Source organism: Oncorhynchus mykiss, chromosome 13 (genome assembly GCF_013265735.2).
Source record: "Oncorhynchus mykiss isolate Arlee chromosome 13, USDA_OmykA_1.1, whole genome shotgun sequence".
NCBI lineage: Eukaryota > Metazoa > Chordata > Actinopteri > Salmoniformes > Salmonidae > Oncorhynchus > Oncorhynchus mykiss.
In genome coordinates, this window is record NC_048577.1 from 44465847 (window position 1) to 44488610 (window position 22764).

The window sequence follows — 22764 nt, forward strand, 5'->3', positions numbered from 1 at the left end:
CTCGTCAATCCCTTTTCCGATTGTTTGGGGCATCCGGAAAAGAGAAGACAAGGTGAGCGCTACCATCAGTCCTGTGTCATGCAAACAGTAAAGCATCCTGAGACCATTCATGTGTGGGGTTGCTTCCCAGCCAAGGTAGTGGGCTCACTCACAATTTGCCTAAGAACACAGCCATGAATAAAGAATGGTACCAACACATCCTCCGAGAGCAACTTCTCCCAACCATCCAGGTACAGTTTGGTGACGAACAATGCCTTTTCCAGCAGGATGGAGCAACTTGCCATAAGGCAAAAGTGATAACTAAGTGGCTCGGGGAACAAAACATCAATATTTTGGGTCCATGGCCAGGAAACTCCCCAGACCATAATCCCATTGAGAACTTGTGGTCAATCCTCAAGAAACGGGTGAAAACAAAAACCCACAAATTCTGACAAACTCCAAGCATTGATTATGCAAGAATGGGCTGCCATCAATCAGGATGTGTCCCAGAAGTTAATTGACAGCATGCCAGGGCGGATTTCAGAGGTCTTGGAAAAAGAAGGGTCAACACTGACTTCATGTAATTGTCAATATAAGCCTTTGACATTTATGAAATGCTTGTAATTACACTTCAGTATGCCATAGTAACATCTGACTAAAATATCTAAAGACACTGAAGCAGCAAACTTTGTGGAAATTAATATTTGTGTAATTCTCAAAACTTTTGGCCACGACTGTACTATCCACATCCTGTGTCTGCATCTGGGTCTTAGCCTGAGCCGTGATACTGCTGGTTTTTGGTTTCTACTTTTAATGTGTCCAATTAAGATGGATTTGCAGTCAAAGCCAATTTAAGTGCTTTCAACAATTGTACAGTCATTATATTGTAACTCATTATTCACCTCATTGATTAGTTAGCTACATTAGCTCATTGACTTGAAGACATTGGGTCACAATGTAGGTTAATAGGAATTGATCTAGGAAGTGGCTCCCTTGGTTTCAGGAAGCAAGAATTAGTTCACTAATCTTTTGTTGTCTTTTAAATACTTAATTCCACATAATTCCCCCGCCACCCCCCGATTGATTATGACAGTTGTGCAGAATCTCAGCATAATAAATTGGGGTAGTCAAGCCTGATAAATGTGTCACAAATCATACATAACATTTTCTTTCTCGACCTATTTTATAATTGTTTCTGTATTGGATGTTTTTTCTGTTCTGTTCTGTTGATCTTGTATTGTAAAAGCAACTTCTTGATATTCAACATAGAGAGCCTCTCCAGGATGACTATGGAGTACAAAACCTGTCTTCTAGCTCCTCCTGCTGGCCCAATACATGTTAGTAAAGTGTTATCCAACATTAATTATCTTTAAAGCATTTTTGTAGGACAGACATTAAATTAACATGATAAAGCATTTAAGAAGACTCAATTCAAAAGTGGCTGAGTTTGAAATCACATTTAATGTTTGTTCAGGAGCTGATTCACATGAACCTCAACCCTTTGTGTACAGTACAATTCTTCAATATTTGTATTATCATCATCAGATCATGGTCTTAGCTCTCCACACACTCATTCACACACACACCAACCCTCTGCAGCCAGTCATACCAGCTGAGGGGTACACACAGGCAATCTTAAAGGGGACTTAGTTGTAACACCAGCGGAAACTCATCTTACACGGTAACACAGTCACAAACCTGCCAGAGGCTAACCCTATCACGATGTGAACACTCACTGGTGGAGAAAAATCGGAACGTGCAAAAGTGGTCCCCTTTAAAGACTGAAGTATTTAGAGTCCTCTGATCTTAGGACACAACAATCACTCATTTTCTCCTGTCTTCAGTCACTCCCCATCCCCACCATCCCATTCTCATGAGCACCAATGTTCAGCTTGGAGAAACTAGATAACAAAGAAAATAAAAAATACTCATCAAGGTTTCACCTCCTGGACTGCAAATACACAAATGCACAGAGCAATAAAAAGACATGTCATAGAAGGTTGAAACTAAATCACGATAAAAGGAATCAAGATCCATTTGTTTTGTAACTAGCTGTTAATAGAACTGTTAATAGCTCTAATAGCATCAACAGTTTCATAAGTACATGTAGTTATATATACGTATCTATATTCCACAAAAGGTATGGGGGATTGTTAGGGTCAAACAGTCATGTTTTCGACATAGTTTAATGCTTGAACAAACTTGAAAAGTTAATTTCTGTATGGACTCTTCAGTTATTGCTTTACTTTGCAGGAAATATAAACACTTACCTGAAGCAATGTGAAGACACGCTGGAGCGACAGCGTTGCCCCAGTTTAGAAGCTGTTCCACCAGAGGCCATACGTAATGCGTCTGGATTTAAGGGCACCAATACTTCACAGAGCTCTGACAGATAGCAACCTCTGTGGGCGTCCGTGTACTGGGTGCAACAATGCAGTAGTGTAACAGTTCCATGAAGCCAAGGCCGCTTATGTATGTCACTGCAACAGTCAGTCAACTCTGTGGTTCACATACTGGGAGTCACTGGATCCAGATGTACACCGATACATGTCCCTCGTCCAATGAGGAGCCTTGGTTGCTCCGTAGCTGTGCAGAGCTCCTCCCTATGAACAGGTCCCATGTAAACAGCTTACAGAGGCGAGACCAGGGAGTAAACACACTCTTTGGCACATCCTTAGGAGAATGGCAGATGCAGTCAAGTCCTGATCAGACTAAATAATAGACCAGATCCCATGATTAGCTAGATTTTAGCTACGGAGAGGTCCTGTGTGTTAGCTACTGTTGACCTCTGTCTAGCATTTAAAAGTCATTGAAAGACATACACATGCACCTCTTGTGCAAAAATACACACACACAAACAAACAAACACACATAGCTTATGCACTTAGATAAAAGTGTCACTGGCCTAATTTCAAACATTCCAATGTTCTAATTGAGCCTAAAAACAACCTAGTTCACCACATTCAAATGTATAATAAATAACAACCAAGGTTTTGGGTTTCATTGACAAGGCAAGAAAGAAATGGCAACATTTGTATGTGTGTCCGCATTGAAACTTGAAATAGTGACCTTCAATACTTCTATGGACCCTTTCATCTAAAGAATAGAGGAGTTTCATCAAGAGCTTAAATGCAGTTAGCTAAACAGTGTTGGGGACATCAAACTATGGAATAACATGATGACCAGTCTAATTTAATATGGCACAGTCATCTCAAATGATAAGTGCATTAAAAGGGATAGTTCACCCAAATGACACATTGGTTTCCTTACCCTGTAAACAGTCTATAGATAAGGTATGACAGCAATCCTGGTTTAGTTTCCCTGGCACTGTTTTCAAATGCTAACGTTTTAGCATTTGTGGCACAAATCCCATGGAACCGATATCAGCATTTATATATAAGTGACTTTGTTGTGCTTTACAATCAATTTTAGACACTTTCCGAATGATTTGGACATGATGTTAGAAAAATGCTAATATCATATACCCATTACTTAAATGGGATTTGTGCCACAAAATTTGGAAAGGGTGCCAATGAAACTAAACCACAGCATGGATTGCTGTGATACCTTGTCCATAGACTGCTTACAGGGTAAGGAAACCAATATGTAATTTGGGTGAACTATCCCTTTAACTACATTCAGAAAACATTAAGTTACTGTGTGACTGCACCTGTCAGCCTAACACTAAGGTGAATGGGACGTCCCTTCAAGGTGCTGCTTCCTCTACAGGGTCCTTCCTTTTCTCTGAAAGGGGCGTTTTCCTCATCAATCACTGCCCTAATCAATGGGGCATTTAGTTAAGTGCTAGGTGACATTGTCTACGTTAAAATTGTCTTATCAAAATAACGTGTAAATGGGCTTTTTAAGTCTGTACCATAGACTAAGCATGAATACAAAAACGTTATTTAAACTCCTTTTAAAATGTTGTTGAGGGAAGTAAAGCAGGAGCCATGAGTGTGCTCCTCTTAAGTGCTTCAAATATAAATGGGCGGAGCCTATCAGGTCTTTGTAAAGCACTGTTTAGAGCAGGGAGATAGGTCAAAGTTCAATATGGTTTAAGTTAACCTCTCGGTTAACCACTGAGCGGCAGGAAGTGTAACTGTCCACGTTACAAACTGAACATTCAGCTCAAACAAGTCCAAACAAAGAAGAAACAGCAGACCCCGAAGCCCTGGACAGTTGCAATCACCCACTCTGGTCAGGAGAGCTTGGGTTCCCATGGCAACGGGGCTTTGTAACCATCTGCAGAACTTCCTAGGAGAGGCTGGGGGTTGAGAGAGCTCGTTGGGGGAAAGCTTTCTTTAAACACTTCAACAACAGGTCCCCAGTGTTGAGGCCCGAAGGAACAAGTGGATGGAAAAAAGGCATGGCAAAGACATGGCAGAACAAAATGGTTAGAAGAATGTGTGGATTGTTATGAACCTGGGGGTTACAAGGACAGGGTGGGGATCAGGATCGGGGTGAGGGTGGACTCTGCTGAGGCTGTTGCCATTGGAGTGGCAGTGACAATTGGAGCAGACTCAGCCATTGGGGGAGGAGAGGGGCTGCAAGGAGGGGGAACAGTAGGAGCTGTGGTGTGGGTGTGGATGGAGGGTGAGGTTGAGGTGGGGGCAGGAGTTGTGGTGAAGCTGGAGGTAGTGGCTGGGACTGAGGTTGAGGTTGGGTTGTGGTCTTGGGCTGGGGGATCCGTGGTAGAGGGAGCAGGCTTGTTGTAGTTGAGGTTGAGGATGTGCTGCTGGAGGTGGCGGATCCAGTCCTCCTGCACAGAGAGAGGACCCTGGAACTCCACCTCACAGAACCTGGCGGAGAGAGGCAGAGAGCACACATCATACAACCACAGGAGGTAGACAGGAACGGTACATGGATCATTTTAAAAAATGTTGCTTTAATAAATCAACAGATTATAATTATCGTGAACGTTTTTTATGGCCCCTGGGCTGACAGACTAAAAGCACTCATTCACACAACTTCCAAATCTCAAGTGCCTCCCTATTCCTATAATAGAGCATAACTTTTGACCAGGGATATAAAGAAGTGCACTATATTGGGAATATGGCATACTTTGAGATTAACCGATGAGTTCAGTACTGCAGTTCCCCAGAGAAACTCACCGGCACCTGAGGGAGTAGATCTTTCCCACCACTTTGACCAGGGGGGTGGAAGGGGGTTTGGGCACCAGGGCAGGAATGGTGCCGGTGCGAGGGGGCTTGGGGGTGCCACTGTCCCTCTCTCCTCCCTCTGAGTGGGAGGGGTGTTTAAGAGGTCGCCGCTCAAAGCCTGGACATGAGGAGAGAACACCAGGCTGAGCATGAGATGGACAGGTATGTGTGTATGGCGAATAGTTGTGTGTGTTTGTGTGTCACACTCACCTCTGGGCAGGCGCACGTTGAGTTCACTGCGGGCCACCTGTGTGTGGGGAGGAAGGGTGTTGGAAAGTCGGGCGGGGCTGGGACTGTGACTGCTGTGGCTGGGTCGGGAGGGGGGAGTGAGACCTGCATCACCCTCTGCTGCCCGGGGTGATGCCAGGGTGAGCTCCCGGCCTACTCGTCTGGCCTGGGCCAGCCCCAGAGCCGCCCACTGGGAGGAGGAGGAATGCTTCTGGGAGGGCATGGGGGGGAGGAGGTCAGAGTCGGACGATGGGGAGAGAGACGAGCTGCTTTTCTGCAACATAAAGGAGAGGGATGAGTGCTTCTCATTAAAATAGCTGTCTCAATGTACTCTAATAGAAGGACACGACAGAGTAATCTTCTAGTCTTTATGTGTGTCAACTCTTCACAGAGGGAGTAATGGTGACACAAATACACTATGCTAATTCAGGAGGGATGGGCAACTATTTTCTAGAACATAATTCATCTGAATATGAAGGATCTATGTCACCCGGTGCTCTGGTTACCATAGCAACTATTAAGTCAATACCTAAACCTGTTGTGTCCCCCACAGAGGAAATATGCGGATATGAGAATCGTTGTGTTGGAGCTACATGATAGCAGATCTGAGTGATGCATTTAAATCACAAAATGTCTGGTGGTTGCTGAGGCCAATTCCATCTTTTGACCTTTAAAAGCCCATCTCCTGGCAGGTGGTGTTAGTTTGAGAGAGCTAAAGCATTATGGTAAACAATTCACCTGACCTTTAATGATATGGGTTGTCATGTCAATGGTCTAAACAGCCCTAACAGTGTGCCGTCAGGCCTCATAGCGGTCCGAAACCCACAACTTAAATGGACGAGGTCGGCACTAATAAAAAACGACTTTGCAATATTGCAGCTTGATTGTGCATTGTGTGCACAATGTCACACTGTTTACTCTAAGTCAATATTAATAATTGCTGCCTTCGCATGGACATTGGAAAAATTGAACTTTCGAGATAAATCTCACTGCAAGTATTGTGAGTAGCATAGTCCTTTTACTATCATCTATCACCATTAGATAAACTACTAAATAAATCAATTCCTCCCTGACCTTCTTGGAGGTGGAGCGGTTGGAGCCCTGCATGTAGCTGCGGTGCATCTCCACCACCCTGTGGGGCCGGCTGCGCATCCAGGCACTCAGCGTCTCGATGGGCGAACCGTTCACACACCACTCTGTCACGCCAAACTGCCGCAGGTGGGCCCGCGCGTGGCTAGCCAGCGCCTTGCGGTTCTCAAAGTAGAACCCACACAGCTCACAGCTGGCATCTGGGGACAGGGGTCAGGGGGTGAGAGAAGGCAAAGGAGGGGTGTTGTCATTCAGAGCTAGGCTTAAGTTAGAGACATTTGATTAATGTTTCATGAAAATTAAATGTATATAACATAACATATGTGTCATTCTCTGCTAAATGCAATGAGTCTGTACTAAAATACAGTCAGCAAGTTAAAGGATGACTGCAACTTTTCTGAGGATCTTTAGTAAGGTCATGGCTTACCCAGGTGCCCTCCGGCATTCTTGTCTGGAGAGGACTTCCCTTTGATGGAGAGGTCATGTGGCAGTGGCGAAAAGGACTGGGGGTGGGATGGTGACCTCTCAACTGGACGGCCCTCCTCCGTCAGGGGTCTTTTACCCAGCAGGGACACCGCAAAAAACTTCCCGGCGGGAGGGGTGGAGGAGAGGCCCACCGCCCCCAGGCCGTGCTTATGAAGCCGGGAGCCAGAGTGCAGCAGGTTGAGGGGGGATTTGCGGGAGAACTTGGGCGACTGGTAACCAAGGCCCCCCATCAGGCCTTCCCAGTTGGGGCTGGACCCCTGGCTGGTCTCCTTCTTCAGCCCCGGGGCTGGGGACGAGGTGCCCCCATTCTTGTGCATGAGTTCTCTCAGGGTGTCTATGGGGGAGCCGTTGACTGTCCACTCTGTGATGCCCATCTGGCGCAGGTGGGAACGGGCGTGGCTGGAGAGACCTTTACGGTTCTCAAAGTACTCCCCACAGAACTCACAGCGGATGTCCCGAGTGGGCTCTACTTCATGGGCTGTGACTATGGGAGGAACAAAGGGAGGGGGAGACAGAGAGAAGCAAAGAGACAGTAGAGAATAAAAACAAGGCATCACTTCAGTATGGATATTACCTTAATAATTACAAGATGGTCTTTCAACTTGGACTCACCCAAGTTAAGAGGGAGCATATTGTCGGAGCTGCTCCAGCTGCAATTCAGTGGCTCAGAGGAGTATCCCGCTGTTCCCCCCACCGCTCCTGGCATGGTGACTTCCAGCTGCATAGGCTCAGGCTTCAGCTTGACTATCAGGCTAGGGGAGGCCGGTGGAGCTGAGCCCATCTTACGCACTGTGGACTGGTGGCTGGGTGGGTGGGCGAAGGCAAAAGGGAGGCGACTCAGGAGGCTGGGCGAGGCAGGGGAGGACAAGGGGGAGCGAGGGGGTCCGGGGGATGGAGGGGGAGATTTTAGGGGCTTAAGGGGCAGGGCGCATGGTAGACCTCGACGTGTTATCAGCTCTCGCAGGGTGTCTATGGGGGAACCGTTGACTGTCCACTCTGTGATGCCCATCTGGCGCAGGTGGGAACGCGCGTGGCTGGAGAGGCCTTTACGGTTCTCAAAGTACTCCCCACAGAACTCACAGCCGATCTCCTTCACTGGTTCACCTGCAGGAGAGATGGAGAGTAGAGATGAAGATCAACTTAAAATAAGCACCTCAAGAAACTGTACATCAACAAGTCACTGATGCTGTATTGCATTGAATGGCGAATGAGTTTAGTTTCCATCATATGACAGACACTCACTGTGGGGGATGGGCGTGAGTTCCCCGCCACTCAAACGGAAGACCTGTAATTTGGAGGACTTGGGACGTTTGGAGGGCGGGCCAAACATTGAGGAAGCTGAGGAAGAGGTAGCTTTGGACCCAGATCCGCCCCCAATCGTAGTGACCTTGTAGAGGAGAGGTGTGGAGGAGGTGGTGAGGAGGGAGCGTTTGGGGGAGGAGAGGCTTGCCGTGAGGCCCCTGAGCCCTTGGGGCCCCTCAGGCTGCAGGGCGCTGGCTCTGTGCTTGAAGTCATCAGTGTGAATGAGCTGGTTGAGGAGGTCTATGGGGGAACCTTTGGACTCCGAGTACTCCACCCCAAAGTGACGCAGGTGGGCTCGGGCATGGCTGGACAGGCCCTTCCGCGTCTCGAACCAGGCGCCACACAGCTGGCACACTATGTCCTTGTTGGGGTCCACCTCCAATGCTGCACAGATGAGGAAAATGGGGTATGAGGAAATGTTTTACTTCAGACACCTTTACAACTTGTGCATTAATCAGTTGGGGATGAATGACACACTTACTGAGGTTGAGTGGGGCATCAGTCTCCTGTGGAGCCCAGAAGGGTTTGGCAGAGAGGTTAGAGGTGGTGCTCTTCACCCCTCCAGGCTTATGGTCCAGACAGCGCAGGGGGGAGGACACAGGCAGCAGGGAGGAGATGGGTGCCTTCCTCACCACAGGAGAAGGGGAGCAGGTCCTGATGAGGGAGGAGGGGGGAGGGGAGGCCACAGGGGAGGGAATGGAGAGAGGGATGGGTTTCTCGTCCATGTCGGTGTCTTGATATCTCTCCTCTTTCCGTGGGGTTGGCAGGACGGGAAGGGGCTTCTTGGCGACGGGGGGGCGGGGGAGGGGAGGGGGGAAGTGCACATCCAGAGCACGCTCCTTGGTGATCTGGTAGAGGAGGTCGATGGGTGCCCCGCTGCTCTCCGACATGCCGATGCCCAGCTGGCGCAGGTGGGAACGGGCGTGACTAGATAGGCCCCGCCTCGTCTCGAAGGGGGCACTGCACACCTCACACTTTAACAGGTTGGACACTATAATAGAGAGGACAACAGTGAGAGGGAAGAGATGCAGCTGACCAGCACACAGCAAAATACACAGAATATGGAAAAATGTCCCTTTGCACATTTTATTTCAGTCATAGTTCAGCACTGGTGTATGTATTATTACATCATTTATAGCACTTCAATTAACGGACGGTGACAAAAAAGAGCAGGAGGCTGTGTAGCTGAGAATTCTCAACTCCATGATACAATGGAGTTGAGTGGCAATGAGTTTGCTGCAATCCGTAGTTTTTGATACAAACAGCATTTTAAGTGACCGACACCGTTGTTTGCTAATGAAGAAGGAACAGCCCCATCGTTGAAGGACGATTGTTTTTGTTTTGGCAGGAGATGCATAGAATGCAATTGTCACCAAAAACTATGGCTACAACTCCCTCGGACAGCTGTATAACAATCTTGTCAAGCACAGGTACAAAGTAAATGTTTTAAAAATTAAAAAAATTAAAGTATCGAGTGGCAGTGCATGTTTGAAGTCTCTAACTTCATACTCCATTGGAAAACAGTGAATTATGCAGCACAATTTGACAAAGGTCACATTATAACCCTATTCAGACGGGACTAGTATTAGCAGAGACGCTGGTTATGTAATTAATACACCAACATTTTAATTATTCCAGAGGACAATTCGCACGGTATACGTTTTAACAACTTGCAGCCTTTAATTCTTCATTTGTTTTCATTCAATTGACTCTTATGATGGAAGCCTGGAGGGTTTTATTCTAAGCGTGAAGATATGTCAACATCATGACAATAAAGGCTATACTGATAACTCATGCTTGGCGGCCAAATGTAAAGGTGTCCCCATAATGTTTAAAATGCGGAAGTGTGATCATAATCATTATTTTAGGGATCGACGGTAGACTGTCCTAAGGAAAAGGCCTCCCATCCTGCTGATGTGAGCTGTTGAACAGTGCTCTTGCACTTGAGATGGGTCTATGGATGAGAAAGTGAACTTGCCAATTCCAAAAAAGTTTAGCTCAGTGGGGAATCAGGGATGGCCTGTTTGCAACCTATTGCTTACATCAACAGCCACGGTTGAATGAAATAAGCCTAGGCACAATGTTTTTTTATTGCACATTCAATTAAACTGACGCATTTGGTGATGTTCAACTTCAATTCATTGGCACAAAACATAGCCTATAAACAAAAGTATTCACTGTGAAACTTGATCAATTTAAGCCATTCATATAAAATATATGCGTAGCACTTTGCTTAAGCATCAATTCATCAAATCAGTTCTTGTTTCCTTGCTAAAACTGTGCTCGGCACCTGTCAAGCTCTTGTAATGTCTCGAAAAACACAGGGATGTCGTTATGCACAGGACTAGCATTATCAGAAAACCTTGGAGTTTGCCAAAAAACGTTAGGTTAATATGGCTGGAATTTTTACTCTCCTGCCATGTAAAACTGACTGACTGTGATGTACATATCGTGGAGTTGAAAATTCTCAGCTAGGGGCTATGGTAACCTCAGCCACATCTGTCTGCCACCTAACAAAGCCTCCAGATCCCAGGGGACCTTTATGTCTCATCTCATCTTGCCCCATGTTGTTCAGTCTCACCCTTGATGTCAGCTTCATCCCTCGGGGAGGGGCTCTCTGGGTCCAGGGAAAACAGACCCTTCCTCCCTGGGCTGGAGGTCAAGCTGTCCAGTGCTGGCATCTGCTCTTCCTCCTCCCCGCCTGAAACACATTACACAACCAAATGAATGAGTCATTCATTAAAGAGTCATTAACCTGGGAGGATGTGAATTAAACATGGAGCCTAATGTCACCAGGAAAATGACATAAGTACTCATTTTGGTAACTAGTAACGCATGAAAATACACAACATGACCAAAAGTATGTGGACACCTGCTCGTCAAATATCTCATTCCAAAATCATGGGCATTAATATGGAGTTGGTCGCCCCTTTGCTGATATAACAGCCTCCACTCTTCTGGGAAGGCTTTCCACTAGATGTTGGAACATTGCTGCGGGGACTAATTGTTGGGCGATTAGGCCTGGCTCGCAGTCTGCATTTCAATTCATCCCAAAGGTGCTCGATGGAGTTGAGGTCTGGGCTCTGTGCAGGCGAGTCAAGTTCTTCCACACTGATCTCGACAAACCATTTCTGTATGGACCTCGTTTTGTGAACAGGAGCATTGTCATGCTGAAACAGGAAAGGGCCTTACACAAACTGTTGCCACAAAGTTGGAAGCACAGAATTGTCTAGAATGTCATTGTATGCTGTAACGTTAAGATTTCCCTTCACTGGAACTAAGGGGTCTAGCCTGAACCATGAAAAACAGCCCCAGACCATTATTCCTCCTCCACCAAACTTTACAATTGCCACTATGCACTGGGGCAGGTAGCGTTATCCTGGCATCCGCCAAGCCCAGATTCGTTCGTCGGACTGCCAGATGGTGAAGCGTGATTCATCACTCCAGAGAACGTGTTTCCACTCCTCCAGAGTCCAATGGAGGCGAGCTTTACAAAACTCCAGCCAACAATTGGCATTTTGCATGGTGATCTTAGGCTTGTGTGAGGCTACTTGGCCATGGAAACCCATTTCATGAAACTCCCAGAGAACAGTTCTTGGTGTCCCCGTTCTGTGAGCTTGTGTGGCCTACCACTTCGTGGCTGAGCCGTCGTTGCTCCTAGACGTTTCAACTTCACAATAACAGCACTTACAGTTGATCGGGGCAGCTCCAGCAGGGCAGAAATTTGACGAACTGACATGTTGGAAAGGTGGCATCCTATGACGGTGCCAAGTCACTGCGCTCTTCAGTAAGGCTGTCTGACATGGGTGTGGCTGTAATAACCGAATCCACTAACTTGAAGGGGTGTCCACATACTTTGTATATATAGTGTATGCATAGGCAAATTAAATAGTTTTTAAATAATACAATGTATTATGTTTCTGTATGAATAACAAAAAATACATAAAACCTTTACAATGGAGCAGCTAATAATGATAATAATACGATATTCATTAAAATAACTGCAATTTGCAGCACTCATCAATTATTGGCGCTTCAGACATAGTCTGTCAAATAAATCACTTCTTCAAGTGTGTAGACCTGTGGTAATGGCAAAACACTCTTCGTTTTCCTGTTGTTGTACATTTCGTAACAGACACATGCCTTTCATTGCGATTGTGTATTTCTGGGACAAAACTACCATTTTCTGCGACAAAACGGTAAATCATAAGCGACGTGAGTAGACAATGCTTTTTGTCTGGTGGGCGGCTCTGCGCTTGTCAGTTGATCTCGTCTCAGGGTGCTCGCAGAGCAAATGACACCTTTGATTTTTCTCGCTTTATTTGCAGCATCAAAAATGTGATCGCTGCAGCAAAATGATACCCTGATTTGATAAAACTATTAAAAGTAACAAAGTTACAAAATCCGGACTTCAGTTTTTATTATATAGCAGTAGTAGGCCTACAGTAACATCAAGTAACCTGACACTTAATAAAGTGACACTTAAATGTATTTTTAAGATCTAAATAAGTTTTGATACGATTACAGATTTGTAGTCCGTTATTCCTGTATTATAAGCATGAAGCAATGCATTCATAAAGAATGACACCAGAGCGACCACATTCAAGAAATCAAAGGAAAGTAAAATGGCGAGGATTTGGGAACTGTAGGTAATTTTAGAAATCCTGCAGTATTGGAAATAGTGAACGTCATCCGAGACGCACAAACTATATCACACAGAAAATGACAGTCCGCATCAAATGTTGCAAAACACATTCCTGCGCGCGTTGCTACAGTGATACAAGCAACTCGAACAATGACAAGAATGACACATTTGTAGCCAATGCCTTGACTTTGTCTATCTCACCTTTAGCGCGCGACAGTGATTTTAAATGGTCTAATATTATTATTTTTTTTTACGGATAATGTGTCTTGAGACAATGTTGACGTACAGCAAACAATACGGGCTACGACGCGACGTGCAACAATGAAGCCGATTAATGTTTAAAGGGCACGGGCGTTACGGTGCGTGGTACTCACCGGTCAGTAGCTGCGGTGCATCGGACTCCCAGCAGCGAAAGCCAGACAGTTTTTCCGCTATTGTTTGTGTCTGCAGGGAGGTGGAAGCAGCCATTTTGCCCCCATACACATGCACCGCTAAACTAAGGCGTGACCAATCGAGCAGAGGCTGGGACAAACGCGCTGAGCACCACATCTCCCTCTAATATGCTTGATTTACAGTAACACTTTGTCCCAAATACTGCAGTTCATCATAGACAAGAAATCTGCTACATCACACAAGTCTCACAACTAGGTATTGATATTACAACACCAACAGGCAAAGTGCCACCACATCAGGAGAGTAGTTCCATTACATCAGGAGAGTAGTTCTATAATACAAAATAGTTGCAAAACTATTGCACAGAATCGTATTCATCATTCAATATCCCTTGTGCATTGCATTGCCACTGTCGTTACCATGGAGTTACCACATTCAGCACTGAGACATTTCTTTGGAAGTCTTATTCACGCTGATCAACCATCATGTAATCTACCAACAACCTATAACACAGTCCGACCACAGTGTGTTGTATTCATAAACCACAACGCCAGCTCAAAAAGGCATCCTACAGTACACACACCAGGTACACACACACACCTTCAGGCTCACCAACGCTGTGGTCTTTCTCCCAAGGCTGAGAAGGCGACGATGGCAGTAGGTTGGAGACTGTTGCACCTGTTGCCTCTTCACTCCCCTCCCCTCCCCCTGGTTCTTCCTCCTCCGTCTCCAGGTCTTCGTCCTCCTCCTCGTCTGAGGCTGGGCTGCGTGGGGGGGCTGTGGGGAGGACCAGGTCTGGGCGGCTGGAGAAGAGCTGCCGGAGGATATGGATGGGCGAGACAGTCACCTCCCAGTTAGTAATCCCAAAGTCCCGCAGGTGCGCCCTGGCGTGGCTGGACAGGCCAGCCCGGGTGTCAAAGCCAGCATTGCAGAACTCACAGCGCATCACACTGAACGTATCCGGGTCAAAGTTGGCAACTGGAGAGAGAGAAGGGCACATAAAAGGTCAGCAGTTTACAGACCGACTTGGAAGTTGTACACATCCTCTACCCTGACTGATACTTGTTACTTTGTTACATTATAGTTTATCACAAATATACCACATCATACACCAGACAAGGTCCTAACAATGTAATAACAAAGATTCCAGATACCCTTTTTCTTCTTCTTCTGGTAGGAGAACTTCTTCTCAATGGCATTGACCTCCTCAGGGGATATGAAGTGGCGCACGTTGTAGCTGACGCCCACTCGGTTGAGGTGGCCCCTGACGTGATTGGCCAGCCCGATGCCGTTGTGGAAGCGATCAGGGCAGTAGGGGCATTTCCTCTCCACGCTCTTCAGGGTCCCTGTTTCCTCATCAATCTCCTCATAATCCTCATCTGATATGCCCTCCTCTAGGAAACGCCGGATATTCTCCTCTTCCTCTTCTTCGTCATGATCATCGTTGTCATCATCATCGTCATTTTCAGCAGCAAAAACCTTGTTACTCTTCTTTTCAAAGGCAACCTTTGTCTCCCCGTCCTCTTCCTCTTCCTTCACGGGCTTCCCTTCTGTAGAGCTTGAGGCTGTGAGGCTCTGTTGTTTTAGAGAGGAGTCATCTAGCCCAGGAAGGAAAGGGATATAGTATGAGGCTGAGCTGAGACAGCCATTTAGTACACAGTATTATAATAGAGAAGTGTTCAATCCCAGTCCTGGAGAGCCAATGGGTTTTTGCTGTGTCAGTAACTGGCTCAAACAATCTTCAACAGCAGATGAGCTAACTTTATATCACGTCAATTTACTACGTGCTATAGTGGCACATCAAGAATAGGCATCATATACAGAGACCCTTCAGGACAGCGATGGAACAAACACTACAGAGGCCATTCAAACAGACGCAACATGAAGAACACAGTGATAAGATGCAATGGGGTGAAATTAGAAACAGACATCTACTCACCTAGCAACTGAGCCTTTATATTGATTAGGGGAGAACGCAAGGAAGATAAGGCTGACTAAATTGTATTTGGTGAGGGGAGCCATGCATCACTGCATGCCAGGTGGCTACTTCATAACTCAGCCTGTCACTCACCCATCGCCTTGCCTCCCTCCCAACGGCCAAGGTAAGAGAGGAGAGTTTGGGGGTCAAAGCGGTTGGGATCATTGAGGACAAGGGACAGCGTGTGTCTTAGCTGGGCCTGCTGGCCCTCAGTCAGCCCCAGGCACTCTGCTGCCCCCCGCAGGCTAGCTAAGAAAATGAGTTTCAGCTGCATGGCCAGGGCAGGCACATCCACAGGGCATGGAGGGGAAGCAACGGGCAACCCAGGTTCAGTTATGGGCCAGGCAGGGACTGCTGAGCATTTTCAGTTACGGCCAACCCAGTGACTGATCTGCAGGCTTGTGATATTATTTGATAGCACTGTCCAACAGTACACATGAATGAAGCACAAGTTATGCATTCTAGGTGAATATAATTAAATATCACAGGTTACCCAACTATGCAGGTCCAAGTTGAAAATAAAGAGAGAAAATATTGAATTGGAATTCGGAGTAGCCTCAGGAGTCCAAAATATTCTGGACAGTAGAATATTTTTGCTTATGGATATGCATATAGTGTGGCCATTCTCTAGTGCAGTGGTTCCCAACTCCAGTCCACAAGTACCCACAACAGTACACATGTTTATTGGAGCTCCAGACAAGCACACCTGATTCAACTTGTCAACTAATTATCAGGCCCTTATAAGGTGTTTTTTGTCCGGGGCTACAACAAAAAAGTGTGCTGTTGGGGGTACATGACTGGAGTTGGGAACCACTGCTCTAGTGTATCAGACCATTAATGATGAAAGGTTTTTCTCAGAATTAGCATGAGAGCAGTTTAATAGGTGAGACTCTAAAGAAAGTCTAAGGTATTGGCTTCTTTCAACTGTATTCGAGAAGGCTTGAGGGGATAGGTTCTGCAGCTTAGTCTCACCTCGGAGGGATCGAGCCCTGGTGAGCGGTTTGGATCCAACAAGTGATTCAGTCTCTTTTTGGTTCATATCGGTTGCCAGGTCAGGGCTCTGGCGCTGTCTTTGTGCATCATCGGTCTCAGGTGGACCGCTGTCCAGTCTGGGATTTGGCCGGAGGAGTTCTGTCCCCGCCTTCCCTCTCCTATTTGCCCTCTTGTTCCCGATGGTCTTAAAGGCTAACTCTCTACGCTGGGGAGCTGTAGCAGTGTTTGATGGTTGGGGCTGTGTGTCACTGTCCTCCATAGCAGAGATCCAACTAGAGGAAGACTTACTGGCCTTTGACTGGCTTTGGCCCTCTGGTGGAGAGACAGGCTTAGAAAGCTTATCAGAACATGGTTGAGAGGAGGCATCAATTCTGGACCCTGGACGGTTAATCTCTTCAGGCCCTTCCCCACAGATGGAGGTCTGCGCAGGGTGAGCCACGTGTTGGTGCTCCTTTAGAACAGTTTGACTGGAGGCCTGGAAGGCACACTGATCACAAGTGAGAGAGATGGAGGTCAGGCCAGAGGCAGATCCAGGTGACACAGGCAGCTCCATAGGAGTGAGCTTTGGCTGAAAGCGTGGAGAGGCTCGCTGCAGACCAGTAGGTCTTCTGTTGTGGGTCTTGGCATGGTTGGCCAATGCCTGTGAGGTGCGTGTACTGAAGTCACACTTGAGGCAGAGATAGCAACGATTGGCTGGGCCTTTGACCTTTGCTTTGACTGGGGTTTTGGCTCGAGCTTTGACTGGGGCCCGAACTGGAACTGGATCTGGCTCTGTGATTGGAGCTGGATCTGGCTCTGTGAATAGAGCTGGATCTGGCTCTGTGAATGGAGCTGGATCTGGCTCTGTGAATGGAGCTGGATCTGGCTCTGTGAATGGAGCTGGGACTGGCTCTGTGAATGGGACTAGAGCTGGAGTCGTGACTGGAGCTACAAAGGGTTCTAGGACTGGGCTTGCAGGTTTGGTCACCTTGCTCGGCTCACCCTGTGTAGTCTCTCCTTTCCCACTGTCACTCAGCTTCCCAATCTCCTCCAGGATCTTCTGACGAGACTCCTGGTGTCGTCTGTTGTGGTCCGCCAGAGCCAGCCTGTTTGACAGGTTCCATCCACACTCCACGCACCGAAATCGTGCGCCTTTCACGCCGCGCTCCCTCCTGCCAGCCCCCGGCCTGCTCTGACTGTGCTCATGCATGTGATCCTGCAGGTAGACCTGCTTCTTGAAGTAAATGCTACATTCCACACAGGTGAAAATCTCTTCACCAAGCTCTCCCTCTCCTTCTTCTTCTTCACCACCCTTTTCCTCTTCTACCTTCTCCAGATCCTCTGTTGCCTTTTCCAAGTCCTCCTTAAAGTCATAGGCCCCTCCACTCACCTTCACTGGCACCAAGCTCTTTGCTCTTGAGGAAGCACCCCTTGCCTTCATCCCAGCTCCTGTTGATGTGCGTTCCCAGGAGCCCTGGCCAGAGAAGGGCCTGAGCAGGGCCCTCTTCTTCTTCCGACGCTGGATGAAGGTGCAGTGTGCCCAGGGTGCTGGTGGGGGGCTCTCTGTGTCTGAGTCCCCAGGAAAGGTGTACACATCCCGCTCAGGTTCCTTGTCCTTCCCTGTCAGGTCTTCTTCCTCTCCTTCCTCTTCAATTTTGCGCCCCTCCTTTGATGTCACTTTGGACTGAAACAGTTCAGCTTTCTCCGATATATTCCAGACTCTGTCATCTACCACTGTGGATGGTTAAGAGACAAAAGGAAATTAGAAAAGGAGTTATTTTGAAAATAAACTATGTTTTATCTGGTGTTTAACCTTGCTCCCCATCATGCTTACATTCTTTTGAACTGTGTTGGCCCTTTTTTGGCTTCTCTCTGTGTGTATTAGGCTTGTCTTGGTCCCGCTCCTCCACATGGCTGAGTAGGTTTGTCTCAGTGGGTACGTGCTGCAATTGTTCAGTTGCTTGGTGATCCTCACTGTCAGGTCTGGACAAAATTATACAGAAAGAGACAGTTGTATGAGTGGGTCAGAAAGAGCAATGAGTCCCTTATCTGTCTATCTGACCATGTGTCCGCCTAACCTGTTAGTGTGTCCGATTGTCACTTTATTTGACCTCTCTGGTTTACTGTCTGTCTGCCTTGTAGTGTCGTGTCCTATCACTCATACAGTTGAAGTCGGAAGATTACATACACTTAGGTTGGAGTCATTAAAACTCGTTTTTCAACCACTCCACAAATTTCTTGTTAACAAACTATAGTTTTGGAAAGTCGGTTAGGACATCTATTTTGTGCATGACACAAGTAATTTTTCCAACAATTGTTCACAGACAGATTATTTCACTTATAATTTCACTGTATCACAATTCCAGTGGGTCAGAAGTTTACATACACTAAGTTGACTATGCCTTTAAACAGCTTGGAAAATTCCAAAAAAGTATGTCATGGCTTTAGAAGCTTCTGATAGGCTAATTGACATCATTTGGGTCAATTGGGGGTGTACCTGTGGATGTATTTCAAGGCCTACCTTCAAACTCAGTGCCTCTGCTTGACATCATGGGAAAATCAAAAGAAATCAGCCAAGATCTCAGAAAAAAAATGTAGACCACAAGTCTGGTTTATCCTTGGGAGCAATTTTCAAATGCCTGAAGGTACCATGTTCATCTGTACAAACAATAGTATGCAAGTATAAACACCATGGGACCACACAGCCGTCATACCGCTCAGGAAGAAGACGCATTCTGTCTCCTAGAGATGAACGTACTTTGGTGCGAAAAGTGCAAATCAATCCCAGAACAACAGCAAAGGACCTTGTGAAGATGCTGGATGAAACAGGTACAAAGTATCTATATCCACAGTAAAACGAGTCCTATATCGACATACCCTGAAAGGCCGCTCAGCAAGGAAGAAGCCACTGCTCCAAAACCGCCATAAAAAAGCCAGACTACGATTTGCAACTGCACACGGGGACAAAGATCGTACTTTTTGGAGGAATATCCTCTGGTCTAATGAAACAAAAATAGAACTGTTTGGTAGAGGTCGACCGATTATGATTTTTCAGCACCGATACCGATTATTGGAGGACCAAAAAAGCAGATACCGATTAATTGGCCGATTTTGTAAAGATTTTTATTTGTAATAATGACAATTACAACAATACTGAATGAACACTTATTTTAACTTAATATAATACATCAATAAAATCAATTTAGCCTAAATAATGAAACAAGGACTAGTTAACTGTAAGATTGGATCCCCCGAGCTGACAAGGTGAAAATCTGTCGTTCTGCCCCTGAACGAGGCAGTTAACCCAGTTAATTTGTTCTTAACTGACTTGCCTAGTTAAATAAAGATTAAATAAAGGTGTAAAATAAAAAAAATAAAAAATAATCGTCAGAATCGGTGTCCAAAAATACAGATTTCCGATTGTTATGAAAACTTGAAATCGGCCCTAATTAATCGGCCATTCCGATTAATCGGTCGACCTCTACTGTTTGGCCATATTGACCATCGTAATTTTTGGATGAAAAAGGGGGAGGCTTGCAAGCCGAAGAACATCATCCCAACCGTGGCAGCATCATGTTGTGGGGGTGCTTTGCTGCAGGAAGGACTGGTGCACTTCACAAAATAAATGTCATCGTGAGGAAATAAAATAATGTGGATATATTGAAGCAACATCTCAAGACATTAGTCAGGAAGTTAAAGCTTGGTCACAAATGGGTCTTCCAAATGGACAATGACCCCAAGCATACTTCCAAAGTTGTGGCAGAATGGACAACAAAGTCAAGGTATTGGAGTGGCCATCACAAAGCCCTGACCTCAATCCTATAGAACATTTGTGGGCAGAACTGTGCAAGCAAGGAGGCCTACAAACCTGACTCAGTTACACCAGCTCTGTCAGGAGGAATGGTCCAAAATTCCCCTAACTTATTGTGGGAAGCTTGTGGAAGGCTACCCAAAACATTTGACCCAAGTTAGACAATTTAAAGGCTATGCTACCAAATACTAATTGAGTGTATGTACACTTCTGACCCACTGGAAATGTGATGAAAGACATAAAATATGAAATAAATCCTTCTCTCTACTATTATTCTGACATTCTAATTCTTAAAATAAAGTGGTGATCCTAACTGACCTAAGACAGGGAAGTTTTACTAGGATTAAATGTCAGGAATTGTGAAAATCTGAGTTTAAATATATTTGGCTAAGGTGTATGTAAACTTCCGACTTCAACTGTAACTATCTTCCTGCTGGCTGCCCTTCTATTCCTCCATCTCACCTGAGTCCAGAGGAGGGGGATCCTGGGCTGTGAGCGGCCAGACCATGAGGGTTAGAAAAGTGCTGTAGCTCCTCCTCTGACAGACAGCGCAAACCACAAAACAGACAACAACAGGAATGTCACTTCACATGTCGGCCACCCACAGGTAAATTCACAGGCAAAGATTTACAGTAGTCATTCCTAGTAAGAGACACAGTTCTGACTACAAGCAGATGGAGGAACATTGAAACATTCCCGGAAGTGTCAACAAATATAGCTGTGGGTGATACCAACAAGTTTAACTGATAGCATCACATTTAGGAAAGCCCATAAACTACACCACTGACATAGACGGGACACACTTAAAAATGCAATAGAATGATTCATATTGTGTTCATACAAAGCTCAGTAATAAACCAGTGTGGTAACTACCGTCTAGTGTCTCTTTCTCAGAGTCAGAGTCCCAGGTCAGGGAGGAGGGAAAGGCTGAGGGCCTGATGCTCCTCTGTGCACTCCTCCCTGATTCCACCTGGGATAAGGGGCCTCCGGTCCTCTCGAAGTCCCCATTGTCACCACTGGACCATGGGCTCCCACTGAAGGTTAGCTCGTCTGAAACCTGTTGATGACATTGATGCAATCTCACAGCAAGAGGCAGCATACTGAATGCAACTGACATTGATTCTGAAGTCTGTGATTTTCACTTATGTAAAAGCCTATGTTTTAGCAAATGCAGAATGTGGTGGTCGACCATGAAAGGATTATCTTTACCTGTAAGGTGTGATTTGGGAGGTTGTGTGTTGCGGTGTCCTGTGCTGAGAATGAGGGTGGTGGCCCATAGCTGCTCACTGAGGTGAAGGAATCCCTGGGAGAAAGAGAGTCCCCCTCTAGCTCCATGGTCCCCAGAGCACAGTATGGCGTCCCACTACTGACCACTACAGTCTACATTGTGTGGTGTTCTCTTCCACTGTTTTCATATACACAAACAACACACACACATACACACGGGGTACACTTCCATAATACTGTCATAACAGAGAGATAAGCAGCACTCCATAAAAGGTGTTCTGATGCACACAAAACAACCAATTTAAAGTAATTGGAAAATCATGTCACTAATTTGGGGGTCTGGGTTGGCCACTTGATTTTCTGCTTCAAATGCTGCATTTTCAGTGAGCCACAATATCACACCAAGACGTTGATGAATTTGACAAATCGTAAACGCAAGAGATGGTAACAAGCATCGCGCAGTGGCGTCACAGGTTCAGCCCACTGCAATTTTGGGAATGTCTGACCCATTTTCACAATGTCTGGTGACATTGTGAGAATATAACATATTTCCCAAATGGCCACGTACAAAAGTATACTTTTATTCAGGCCCTGTCTCGCGTGTTAGCTAAAAATAAACGAAAATGCAAGTAGCTAACACATCAAGGTGGGAAAAAAATGCTATCTACCTGCAAGGGCATTGTGGATGGATGTAGCAAGCATTATATAAATATGTGAAAAAAATGTTATATTGTAATAACGCCCGTTATTATGTACTCACGGAAAACGGCCTGGCTTGTGGTCTGAGGAAAGGAGTTGTTTACGCACCGTTCTCCATGCTTCATATGGAACAAAGCTACGGATATCCTCAGTCCATGAATGCATGTAGAGTGTGTTACTATAATTTTGTCACATCGGTGCTACATTTTTTCCATGAACCCGCTTGCAGACCACACGCTCGACTCCATGTTATTTGCCTGCAGGCACGCCAAGGCTACGTGAGTGACGTCGATTCAGAACTGCGTTCATGCTATCCCTCTCAAATCCATGTTTCAATTTATATGCGCCACTACACTGACAATACGGTATAATGCAGATAGCTTGACCACGGATAGTTTGATCGCAGTGTTGGACAGCGGAAAAGAGTTTAGAGCAAACGTTCAAGTTCAACTTCTGCGGTCGAATTCAAGTTGATTGCATTGCACTGGAAAAGTGCAATGGTAAAATGTGTGTTTGATGTTATGCACTAGTATTTTTGGGCATTTATGATTCAACATGATAAACAGAACAATATCACAAATAGTGATGTGTAAATCTTTGTTTCTGTCTTTTACATTTTTTTTTTTTTTTTTTTACAGTAGGTGACACTAGTGAGCTGCCTGTGACCAACAATCAGATTATGTACTAAACCTATGACTACGTAGATTTATGAAGACCTAGCTTTCAGCCCATTAACTGAACTATAGAATTTCTCATATCACAAACTGCATCAATTTGTGTATTATGCACAAAGGGG

The 22764-nt window shown here is 45.9% G+C and overlaps 1 protein-coding gene across 2 annotated transcripts; it reads right to left on the reverse strand.

Moving 5' to 3' along the window:
* Positions 1-1421: 1421 nt before the first annotated feature.
* On the reverse strand, positions 1422-22268 carry LOC110485184 (protein Wiz). Of its 2 annotated transcripts, none has more exons than XM_036941211.1 (17): positions 22030-22268; positions 21252-21447; positions 20916-21099; positions 20505-20580; positions 18066-18214; positions 16232-17965; positions 14436-14879; positions 13894-14259; positions 10825-10944; positions 8725-9234; positions 8184-8627; positions 7554-8045; positions 6883-7425; positions 6441-6655; positions 5349-5640; positions 5091-5256; positions 1422-4778 (listed from the first exon to the last, which is right to left on the reverse strand). In XM_036941211.1, the coding sequence occupies exons 2-17, from the start codon at positions 21375-21377 to the stop codon at positions 4409-4411; spliced, it is 6231 nt and encodes a 2076-aa protein (XP_036797106.1). In that variant the 5' UTR covers positions 21378-21447; positions 22030-22268; the 3' UTR covers positions 1422-4408. The 2 variants fall into 2 exon arrangements, with proteins under 2 accessions (XP_036797106.1, XP_036797105.1); XM_036941210.1 differs by having other exon boundaries at positions 13882-14259.
* Between the last annotated feature and the right edge of the window lie 496 nt (positions 22269-22764).

Excerpts from the sequence above, each read along its gene's own strand:
- LOC110485184 (XM_036941210.1), bottom strand. The coding sequence starts at position 21,377 with ATGGAGCTAGAGGGGGACTCTCTTTCTCCCAGGGATTCCTTCACCTCA. Across the intron at positions 8,046-8,183 it reads ACTCACGCCCATCCCCCACA|GTGAACCAGTGAAGGAGATC; the intron begins GTGAGTGTCTGT and ends TCTCTCCTGCAG. Across the intron at positions 5,257-5,348 it reads CAACGTGCGCCTGCCCAGAG|GCTTTGAGCGGCGACCTCTT; the intron begins GTGAGTGTGACA and ends CCTCATGTCCAG.